The sequence below is a fragment of the Trematosphaeria pertusa genome (genome assembly GCF_010094035.1).
Source record: "Trematosphaeria pertusa strain CBS 122368 unplaced genomic scaffold BU26scaffold_1, whole genome shotgun sequence".
NCBI lineage: Eukaryota > Fungi > Ascomycota > Dothideomycetes > Pleosporales > Trematosphaeriaceae > Trematosphaeria > Trematosphaeria pertusa.
In genome coordinates this window covers 3,902,331-3,913,995 of record NW_022987212.1, presented here as the reverse complement: position 1 = coordinate 3,913,995, position 11,665 = coordinate 3,902,331, and the positions used below count along the sequence as shown (strand labels likewise).

At 39.9% G+C, this 11,665-nt stretch overlaps 1 protein-coding gene across 1 annotated transcript; it reads left to right on the top strand.

Annotated features, from left to right (window-relative positions):
• Positions 1-7,272: 7,272 nt before the first annotated feature.
• On the top strand, positions 7,273-11,402 carry BU26DRAFT_413493 (ribonuclease P complex subunit Pop1; the record flags this gene model as incomplete). The annotated part of the gene is made up of 4 exons (XM_033823020.1): positions 7,273-9,729; positions 9,765-9,768; positions 10,050-10,201; positions 10,257-11,402. 4 exons carry the CDS (start codon positions 7,273-7,275, stop codon positions 11,400-11,402), a joined length of 3,759 nt encoding a protein of 1,252 aa, XP_033692017.1.
• Positions 11,403-11,665: the final 263 nt, after the last annotated feature.

Here is an 11,665-nt window from a genome sequence, read left to right as displayed (position 1 = left end):
TCTATAAATAGTCTTATAATTAAGCTTAGAGGTTTAATTAATATAGAAGTAGGTAGCTACGTCTTAGTATACCTAAAGTACCTTTAAACTCTTAGAAAAAACCTCTATGTTAAGTTATTGCGTATAGAACTAATCCCCCTTACTAAGTATAATAAGTAACCTAATAGCTAAGTAGATAAGTATTTTAAAGCTAATCTAGTACTAGAAAGCTACTAAATTTATACTTACTTTATATATTATAATACTAGCTACTATAATATAATAATTAGTTATAAGTTACTTAAAGAAGTTAACGTTTAGATTAACTATAAGTAGTACGTACTAATATAGCTAGATACTAATTAATTAATTAATTATAAACGCGACGCGTTTATCTCTATATAATTCTCTTAATCTACTACTAAAGCTTAAGTAGCTTACTAAGCTAATACTAATTACTATAACGCCCTAATATTAGTAGTAGAAAAGCTAAGAGTAATATAATAAGAGAAGAGAGAATTACAACGCTAGAAGCTTTAAGAAAACCTGCGTAAGATAGACAGGTAGCTTAAGAATCTTAACTCGCCTGCTAGGTTACCTTATAAGCTAAAAAAGCTACCTATTTTACGGGAAATATACTTAAAGACTAGACTTAACGTTAATATAATTAGTGTAGCTACCTTTATAATTAACGCGCGTTAAAAAGATACTATAATTAGGCACCTTAGTGTCTATAAGGTTAATTAGCTTATTACTAATAGAAAGAAAACTACTACTACTAATCTAGAGAAGAAACTCTACTAACTAGTTGCCTAAAAGCTTCTATCTCTAGAATATACTAGCGTAACTATAGCCTATTTCTTAAAAAAGAATTCTAATACTCTACTACTATATAGAGAAGACGTAGATTACAACATTAAGCTTATAGTAAAAAATACTCTAATAAATAGTCTTCTTTATAGTATATTACTAGAGTACCTATAGTTAGTATAAGATTATCTAGAGAACTATCTTTATTATAGCTTTATTATCTATAGTAATACGTTATACGCGTTACTAGTTCTATTTACTAAAAAGCTAGGTAGAGAATAGAGGTTCTATGTTGACTATTAAAAGCTTAACGCTATTATAAAAAAAGACGCCTATTCTATTTCTCTTATCTAGAAAACGCTTATACGCCTGTTACGCGCTAAGGTCTTTACTAAGTTAGATATAAGGTAAGCTTTCTACTAGATCTAGCTTAATAAGTTAGTAGAGAACCTAACGTCTTTTTACACGCAGTATAGTAACTATAAATATTAAGTTCTACTCTTTAGCCTCTATAATAGCTCTACTACCTTTTAGTAATATATTAACAAGGTGTTATATAGCTTGCTAGACAATTTCTATATAGTATATATTAATAATATTCTTATTTACTTAGAGAATTTGCTTAAGTATAAAGCCTATATTACCTAGATACTTAATTAATTATATAAAGCTAGGTTATAAGTAGATATTAAGAAATCTAAATTTACTATTAAAAGTACTAAGTTTCTAGAATTAATTATAAGTACTAATAGAATCTAAAAGAACTCTAAAAAGGTTACTACTATCTAGAATTAGCCTATACCTATAACTCTTAAGAGCCTTTAATTGTTTCTAGGTTTCTACAATTTCTACTAAGCCTTCTTAAAGAATTATAGCTAGATTGTCCGCCCTCTTACTAAGCTACTAAAATAGAAAGCATAGTATACCTTTAAAGAAATTAAGCTTATAGTATTTTAGTAGGTTAAGAATCTTATACTATCTAATACTATACTAGCTTATTACTCTCTCTATTACTACATAAGAGTAGAAATAGACGTATTAGATAGCGTAGTTACTAGAGTTCTTTTATAGCTCTAAGAGAACGGCATCTAGAGACTAGTAGCTTTCTTTAGTAAGATAATAAATACTATCTAGATAAACTATAGTATTTATAATAAAGAAATACTAGTAGTTATTCTTAGTATATAGAAGTAGAGAAGCTAGTTAATTAGCTTACAAGATCTAGAGCCTTTTATAGTATTAACTAACTACTAAGCTTTAGAGTACTTTACTACTAAGTAGAAACTTACTACTAGATAGGTTTACTAGGTAAATAATATTACTAACTATAACCTTAAGCTTACCTATTAACTAGATTTAGCTAATATAGCAGTAAACGCGTTATTATAAAAGTAAGAAGAGCTTAAGACCTAAAAGAAGAAGAATTACGCTACCTATACAAGAGCTTTTCTAAGCAAGAAGTAAATTAGCCTCTTAGCTATTAAGCGATTATTAGGTAAGTTATTAGTTCTAGCTACCTAGAGATTAGCTAGCAGTGCTATAAAAATCGCTACTACTAATACGTTTATAGAGGTACTCTCTACTAAGAATCTATATACTATAATTAATTAGGTTATTATAGCTAACTAATTAGACAACTCTCTATAGCTAGCTTAAGAAAAAGCTACTATGTTAGGCTTTGCTTAGAAAATAGAAGACGGCTTATTAATCTATTAGAATTAATTAATAGTTTCTACTATTAACTATCTATAAATATACCTAATATACGCCGTGTATACTACTTAGGTAACTATCTACCTAGAATAAAGAAAAACTACCTAGTTACTATAAGATTAATATTACTAGCTAAGTATATAAAAAGACGTTAATACGTACGTAGAGGTATATAAGGCTTACCGCTAGAGCTACGCTTTATAGAATAAGACGCTAGGTCTTCTAAAGCCTCTATCTATTTCTAAGAGAGCTTAGTAGAACGTCTCTATAGATTTTAAGAGCTTTCTCTCTAATAAGAAAGAATTTAACTACGTATACGTTATTATAGATTAGCTAAGTAAGTAGAGCTTCTCTCTACTCTACTATAAGAAAATTATAGCTTAACGTATAGTAAAGCTATATTACTAATATATCTAGCGTATATATAGTTCTTCTAGGTCTATTATATTAGATTATAGCCTATAGTTTACCTCTACCTTTATAGATAAGCTCTACTAGCTTATAGAAATTAAGTAGAAGCTCTCTACTACATACTACTTATAAACTAATAGAAATATAGAGATTATTAATTAATATCTTAATTAGTGTCTACGTCTATTTATTAACTACTACTAGAATAATTAGTTAGACCTTCTACTCTATATAAATTAGGTATAAGCTACGTTACTATATAAAACTATAGAACTAATAGTATATAAAATTAAATTTAGATACTAGCTAATATACTACTAGAATTAAAAGAAATATATAATAAAAGTCTCTACTCTACGTAAGCGTCTCTTACGCTAGAAAGCTTAGAATTTTGCTAAGAAGTAATATAACGCTGTAAAAAAAGCTACTAAAATTACACAAAGTAATATTACAAAAGCGTAAGCTAGATAGGCGCTCTAAGTAAATAAAAAGCGCTAAGAACCTAATTTTATAGTAGGCAACCTTGTCTATATTAAACCTTATAGCTTTTTAATAGATTAGTCTAGCGTAAAGCTAAATTAATAGATATATAGCTTTTACCTAATTATTACTATAAAGAGTTACTTCTTCTAGCTCTAGCTACCTGCGTATATACGTATACATAACATCTTCTACGCTAATTAGTTAAGAAAAGCCTTAGAGCTATTACTAGAGTAGGTAGAGCCTAAGTAGCTACCTATTAAAGTTAATAGTAATCTAGAATAGCCTATATATAAAATTCTAAATAGCTATCTTTATTAAAATCGCCTTTAATACCGCGCTACATAGGTTACTTATAATTCTAACTCTATCTAGTATAATACTATAGGCTTTATTAACGCTCTCTATAAGGTAAGAGACTTTTACGTAGTATACCTAGATAAGCTAGAGCTACTATTATAATTAGATGCTTAGATTAAGGCGTATAAAAAAGAGAAGACTCTAGAGAAGATAGTAAAGAATTTAAAACCTATAAGAGTAGAAGACACAAGAGTAACGCAAAGGCGCTACTAAGAAGAGAGCTTATAATAAAGCTGCCCTATAGACGCGAAAATAAGCCTTCTAGCTTAAATCTCTATAAGAGTAGAGTAACTAGAAGAAAGGTAGTAGCTATAAAAGCGCTTCTAGTTTAAAACTAATATAAATATACTTACTATAAGCTAAAAGAAATAGTTAAGAGTATAACGTAAGAGTTTTAGAAGAAGAGAGACCTAGAAGGCGTATTTTAGAGCTTAGAGACAAGCTCTCTCTATAAGAGAGAGTAATATAATAGTCTAGTTTAGAATTTACCTTAGATTATATAACCTTAGGTTACGTAATTCTATTATGTAACCTAGCCTAGCGCCTTAGCGCTTAGCACCTCTATATATAGAGCCTCTTAAGAGTAGCCTTCTACTTCTTACCTTTAGATAGCTAAATTTAACCTAACCTACTCTGCTAGCACCTCTTATTCTTATAGCTTGTAAAGTTAGTACTACCTATAGCTAACTTACCTAGCTAGGTGTTCTAGAGGCGCTTATAGTAGTAGAGACTACAAACTTAGCTCTTATACTATACTTATAACGCTAGAGGTATAGCTAGCTAGTATATAGAGAGATAAGAACCTAGAATTAAATTCTTTAGTAGTAACGCGCTTAAATTACGTATAATTAGTATTATAGAAAAACGCGTCGCGCGTTAGACTAGCATAGTAGGCTAGTCTCTAGAGTAGATTAATTACGCTTATAGTTACTAGATTTTAGCGTCTTTTTTAGCTAGAGTAGTAGCCTATATCTAATATCTCTTATATATATTATCTCTCTTAGTAAGAGTATTAGTAGTAATCTAGTAGTATATATAGATTTGTTATTTATATACCTATTATATATATAATTAGCTAACTATTTCGTTAATAATTTTAGCTAGCGTTTCTAGAAAAAGCTCTTAAAGCTTTTTAGCAAAGGTAGAGAGTATAAATAAACCTAAGGCTAATAATAGCTCTAGTATTACTAAGCTCTAGCAGAGCTATATAAGCTTCTAGTTAAAGTTATTATTCTAATTCTTATTAGTTATTATGTTATATTACTAAATAGAGTTTTTGTAATAGAAATATTAATTAGTATATTCTACTAGCAGGTTCGCTACTCTAGATTTAAGAACTATTAGAGTAAAGAGGTATTATAAGGCTAAGGTTCTACCTCTAGATTAGCTTTGCGAGAGTTCCCCTATAGTATTTAGATTTATTTAGCTTTTTAATTAAGAAAGAAGTAAAGAGAGGAGGTATTTAGCTACTAGTAGAGTAGCTAGTTATTAGTTCTACTAGTAGAGTAGAGAGATTATTAATTTTTTATAATTTGTAAGAAGAGGAGAGAAGAGAAGTTTCTACACGTAGAAGTTCTATAGAAGTTCTCTTGTACACAGAGCTCTTAGTAGCTCTCTTTAGCTTAGTACTAGTATCTTTCTACTACTAACTAGATCTACTAGTAGTCTTATACAGCGCTAAGAGGTAAGTAATTAATTAGTACGTTAATAGATTCTTAAGGTAAGTAACTAGGCTCTTATAGCTCTAATTCTTAGTATAGCTATTAGTAAACGCTTCTTATAAGGCTACTTAGTTTAGCTAAATATTATACTATCGTCTCTAGCTAAAGAGGTATTAACCTTTAGATAATATAAGGGCTAGGTTCGCGGTCTCTACTACTATAAGCGTTCTAGAACACCTAGCTAGATAAGTTAGCTATAGACAGTACTATCTTTATAAGCTATAAGAATAGAGTGCTAGTAGAGTAGGTTAGGTTAAATTTAGCTATCTAAAGGTAAGAAGTAGAAGGCTACTCTAAGAGGCTCTATATATAGAGGTGCTAAGCGCTAAGACGCTAGGCTAGGTTACGTAATAGAATTACGTAACTCGAGGTTATATAACCTAAGGTAAATTCTAAACTAGACTATTATAGCTAGTAGAGTAGGTTAGGTTAAATTTAGCTATCTAAAGGTAAGAAGTAGAGAAAAGGCTTTAAGAGACTCTATATATAGAGGTGCTAAGCGCTAAGGCGCTAGGCTAGGTTACGTAATAAGATTATGTAACCTAAGGTTATATAACTTAAGGTAAATCTCTAAACTAAACTATTATAAGTATAGTATAGAAAGATAGAAAAATACTAAAACTATCTTAAAATTATTACTTCTAAATATATAGCAGGCTTATAGTATATATAATCTTATAATATATAACTTTATATAGCTAGATTACTTATATATATCTATAGTTAGAAAAGAAAACTCTAGAAAGATTTTTTTAAACTTCTATCTTTTATTACGCTATACCTAGAAGAGCTAGCTCTATAAAAGTTTTCTAGAAACTTTTATTAAATTATAAAAACTTTATACTATAAGTTTTATCTATTATTATAGAGATATAATAGTACTTATAGAAGTAAACTAGATTTTTTTTTAAAAGTTAATTTAATATATATAGCTTTTTAATTACGTAATATATCTTAGTATAACTTTAATATAAGGTGTAATATACTATAAGAAATATATATATAAATTTTTATAGAAAAATATTAAGGTTTTGCTTAGTTATTTAAGAAAAACGAGTTGATTTTCGTTGATTTTCGTTGCTAAGAGAAAGTGGTCGGCTCGATAATATAGTCGGTTCGATAATAAAGTACGTTACACTCTTTATAAAAACTAAATTTAGATTTAGAACTAAATCTAAATTTAAAGGATATTACTATAAGGTAGTTAGTAAGGCGAGTAAAAGATATACTAGAGAGTAATAATAGAATATATTAGGTAGTGCTAGTAGGTAGTTAAATTCTTACAGAGTAAGGATAGAAGGAGATTATACTATATACTGGGCCGTCACGTGACCGGGTCGGCCCGAGTAGCCTCCGAAGGGTATTGCTAAGGGATATTTTAGCAATTAAGGAAATTCTACTTTGTATAGTAAAGTGTAACTGCTCCGTATCGAATATCGAATATCGAATATCTGCTCAGGAAACCCCTCTAGCGAGGATGGGAAACTTGAAGATCTCCATGTTCTGGACAATGATGTTGCGAAGGCAACTGTCGGCTGCTGGTTATTGGGGGATCGTGCACACGGCACAGTAACAGCTAATAATTACTACCGGTATATATAAACATATTTACGCACATACTTCCCGAGACCTCTCCTATAGCTCCCACAGGGTGAAATGTCGCGTCCCACGTGCGTTCGCGAATCACGCTAGGCCCAACGCAGGGACCACTGCCGAGATTTCAGATGTTCGAATCGACTTCAACAACCCGCGACGCCGCCTAACTGTCTCTCTACTCCTTTATGATTGTGCCGCCACGATGGTGGACACTTCCAAGAAGCGGAAGCAATCCTCAGACACGGCACCAGCTGCAAAACGCCCCCGATTCCCCCAAAGACCGCACCACAATATCCCCACGACGCCGACGAGTACCGCGTATCCCAATGGCGAGGTCAACGTCAAGAGCTTCCTCAAATCGCACGAGAACGAGATCAAGTCGCTCGAAAATGCTATGAAAGCCGCGAAGAAGGGGTTGGCTAGAAGAGCTTTCCAGGACGTGCCGAGAGAGCTGCGGAGAAGGACGGCGAGCCATAATCCGCAACGCGTGCCGAAGAGGCTGAGGGCGCGGGCGAAGCAGGAAGCGAAGGAGGATAATACACCGATATCGAAGGGGAAGAGTGGAAGTGGTGTAGGGAAGGGGAAGAAGAAGTGGTTGAGGAAAGAGGGCATTGAGAAGAGCAGGCAAGCTTGGGAACGCAGGGCAACGAGGAGGAAAGAGAAGGGTGATGCCGCCGTCACGGTTGAGCCTACGGAGGGAGTAGAAACAGAGAAGGGGGAGTCAGGAGATGCCTCGAAACAGCCAACAAAGCCCAAGAAGAAGCGCCCAAAGTTCCCAGCTTTGGCCACGCCGGAGACCCCGCCATCTCGGTTTCGCAGGCGCCAAAAGAACAAAACGTGGCTACCCACACACCTGTGGTATACGAAACGTGCGCATATGACTCCTCCGAAGGAGCCTCTCTGGCGGTTTGCGATTCCGCTGGCGCCTGTTGTCAAGGCGTATCGTCTGACTCACCGAGCTGCAACAACGAGAGGAGCTGTTGCGTGGGATATGAGTTATATGGCAACTATAGGCTTAGAGGGTGTAGAAGCTTGCATCGTGGGGTTGTTAAAGGGACTTCACTTTGCTCAAGACGACGAGGAGGACCTTTGGCAGGACAGAGGGAGAGCGAAGAAGTGGAGGAATGGCACAAGGGTATGGGAAAGCTGGATCTATGAGAGAGAGGGTATATCTCCGAAAAAGATCGCTGTTGTCACGGTTATCTGGAACGTTCCGGAGGCCGAGAGTAAGAAGAGGAAGGCTTTCATCCGGATCCATCCGAGCGCGTTCCTACAGCTATGGAACGAGGTCATCAGGATTTCGAAAGTGCAGAAGCCGGCCATCACCGTGGAGGATCTCCGCTTTGAGATTGGGTCGATCGAGATCATGGGACCTGCCGCCGCGGAAACGCTCTGCTCGATCCTTTCCCCGACTGCCACCACAGAACTACCTTCTGGTGCGCCTCAGGCTGCTTGGCCTACACTAGCTACCGTCACAGATCCCGGTGTACTACCACCAGGGGCGCTCACAGCCTTTGCAATCTCTGATCCTCGCCTTCGGGATCCGCCGACGACTGCGCGATTACCGCAGGACGCGGCATCGCAAGCTGCGCTAACTGAGACACTTGCGAATTGGCCAATTGATGACACTCAAACTCCTCCAGCTATCTTCTGTCGCGACGCTAGACTTGCTTCGGCGCGGGCTCTTCCTTCGCAGAAATCGATCAACCGCCGGAAATCTGCAAACACGCTTGGCGAGTACCCAGAGCCAAGATCAACAGACCCTCAGATACCCATGCTCACTTATGTCTCGAGAAAAAGCAAGTCATGGATAGTTCTTCTTCCCTGGAAGTGTGTCCTCCCCGTCTGGCGAGCAATGATGCGCTATCCCGTTTCGACTGGAGGCAATCCTCGGTTTGGGGGATTGAAGGAGAAACGCCAGGTCGACTTTGAGCGTTCAGTACCTAGCTTTCCTTTCGATCATCCTGGTACCGATGCAGGGTGGGACTGGGAGTTGCAAGAACGCGTCGCGCGAGAGCACGACTGGACAAAGCGGCCCAAAGGGAAGAGAATCGAGTGGTGTACCATTGATCTCGGGAGTGAGAGGAAAGGGGAGATAGGCAATCCCTGGGCTTGTGATTGGGAGAGGCTCCTTCTACAATCGGACAAAGAGGAAGCGAGAGAGGGTAGAGAAGAGGAGTCGGCCAAATCGCCCTTCCGCCAAGTCCCTTCGCAGCATGCGTCAGAATTGATTGCGGGATGTCCTTCTTCTACCGACTATCTCGCGCTACCGCGCCTCTTTACTGTCAAAATCAGTATGACACAGCGCGGTACTCCCACAAACTGCGCTCGCGTATACCGTCTGCCGACGAACAATCCAGAGTTGCGCAGTAAATGGCTCGCTCTACCGCGGGCTTTGCGGTCCACAGCTCCCCCAAAGTCCGCTGGACCGAAAGCCCCGAATCCCAAGGCGAAGGATATGCCCAAGCATATTCGACACAAGCATCTTGCGCAGAGTCTCCTTGAACCTCCGCAACTCGACGACGGCCCTCTGAATGCAGGCGATGGAGATTACCCCGTTGTCCCTGATGAGGAGGACCTGATCGGCTTTGTCACCACTGGGAACTACAATCTGTCTGAAGGGAAGCCCACAGCAATTGCGAATTTAGCGCTGCACAGGGTTTTGGACACCAAGGATTCAGATGCAGTGAGAAGAGGAGTGCAGACAGCAGGTCGCGTGTGCATTGTTCGGGAAGCCGGACGCACAATCGGGCGACTCGGGACTTGGGAGGTGGCGTAGGTCCGACAAGCCGTAGTGTGCGCGTAACGCAATTCAGCGAATGATCCTGTATAGATACTGGCTCCCGAATGTGCTTGCTGTGAGAGGACTTGTTGGTCGATGTTAGTCAGCCTTGCGCAATGTGGCTTGCTCGTGTGGCGCCGCTAATTTAAGGTTATCTCCGAGATGCCTAAACCACTTTCACCCTCCAACTGTCTCAGGGCCCAGTGCAGTTCAACCACGCATATCCCCGGATACGCACACGACAACCCGCCGCCGCTCAGCAGAAATGTCTGAGGACCAGCCGGCGGACGGGCACGGCGGAGGCGGCGAGTCGGCTTTCACGCTGGGCCCAGAGGTGTTGGCAGACCTGGTACGGCTAGGAACATCCTCCCTGAGCCACTGCTAAATCCACACTGCGCAAATAGACCAAAGACATCCTCGAAGACTGCATACACAACATAGTATACAGCACCGCGCTGTCATGTCACCGCTCCGAGAAGCTCCTCCGCATGCAGTCTGCGGCGACGCAGGCCGAATCCCTCGCCCTCGCCACCATCGAGCCGCAGTCGCAGAAGAACGCGAGTAGCCAGCCATCCGTCCCGACCGCCGAGACCTCCGCCGCGAAGTACGAGAACGGGCGCGTGTTCCTGAAGGGCAACCCGCTCAAGACGACGCCGGAAATCATATGCCCGCACTGCAAGCTGCCGCGCCTGATGCACCCCATCATGGGCAAGGGCATGCAGAACCCTGACCTCACCAAAGAGTACTGCATGCTGTATCCGTGGGTGCAGAGGCAGGGCCACGATGTATACGGCAACCCGTTCCCGACCGATATGGCTAAGAGCAAGAAGGAGCGGGAGCTGATAAAACAGCAGCAGAAGAATGCGGAGAAGGAGAGCGTGGGGACGCCAGGGTCGCAAGACACAGATATGGCGGGCGGAGATACACAGGGCAAGGAGATAAAGCTCAACACGGGTGGCAAACCGGCGTCATACATACCGTGGCACACATGTCCGAACTGCAAGCGCAGTCTGCTCATCACAAGATTTGCACAGCATCTAGAGAAGTGTCTCGGTATCAGCGGGCGACAGAGCTCGCGGAACGCCATGGCGAAGCTCGCAGGGCAGAACGGCAATGGAAGCAGCACCGGCATGGGCAACACACCGCTAGGGAGCCGGATGGGCACACCAGCGCCTGGCTCGCAGAGCGATGCGGCAGTCGCCAAGATAAAAGGCAAGGGCGTCAGCCCGATCAAGAAGGCCGCCGACGATGACGATGAAGGTGAAAACGACACGCCCGAGAGGAAGAAAAAGAAGAAGAGCTCATACATCAAGAAAGCGGACCGGGAAAAGATGGCGAAAGACGGCAGTAGCGGCACGCTCAAAGTCAAGCTGAAGACGAAACCGGACCTGGAGCGGAGAACAAGCGAGGGGGTGGAGAAGACCGAGGGCAAGAGGGATAGAGAGGGCGATTCGATTGATCCGGATGGAGCGCCAAAGGCGAAGAAGATAAAGCTGAATCTGGGGAAGGCGGGTAGTCTGCCAGTACCCGCTTCGCAGGATTCGCAATAGGCTTTTCAGCAGAGTTCGAGCGCGAGTTGGAAATCGTCACGCATCGGGTCAGGTTTGGGTTGGGTTAGGACTCTATGCGGACACTAAGCATCGGCAGGCGTTTAGGCATACCAGGTGGAGTTGGTCACGAACAGAGCATGTCGAGCGCATCGAAGCGTCGATAGGATGGCGTTTGGGCTGTTCATGGTTATGCTGCGCTTTTTGCGGCATAGTATTCCCCCATTTTCGTTTCCGACTACCAAGCATCGATTAATCGCTGAAGA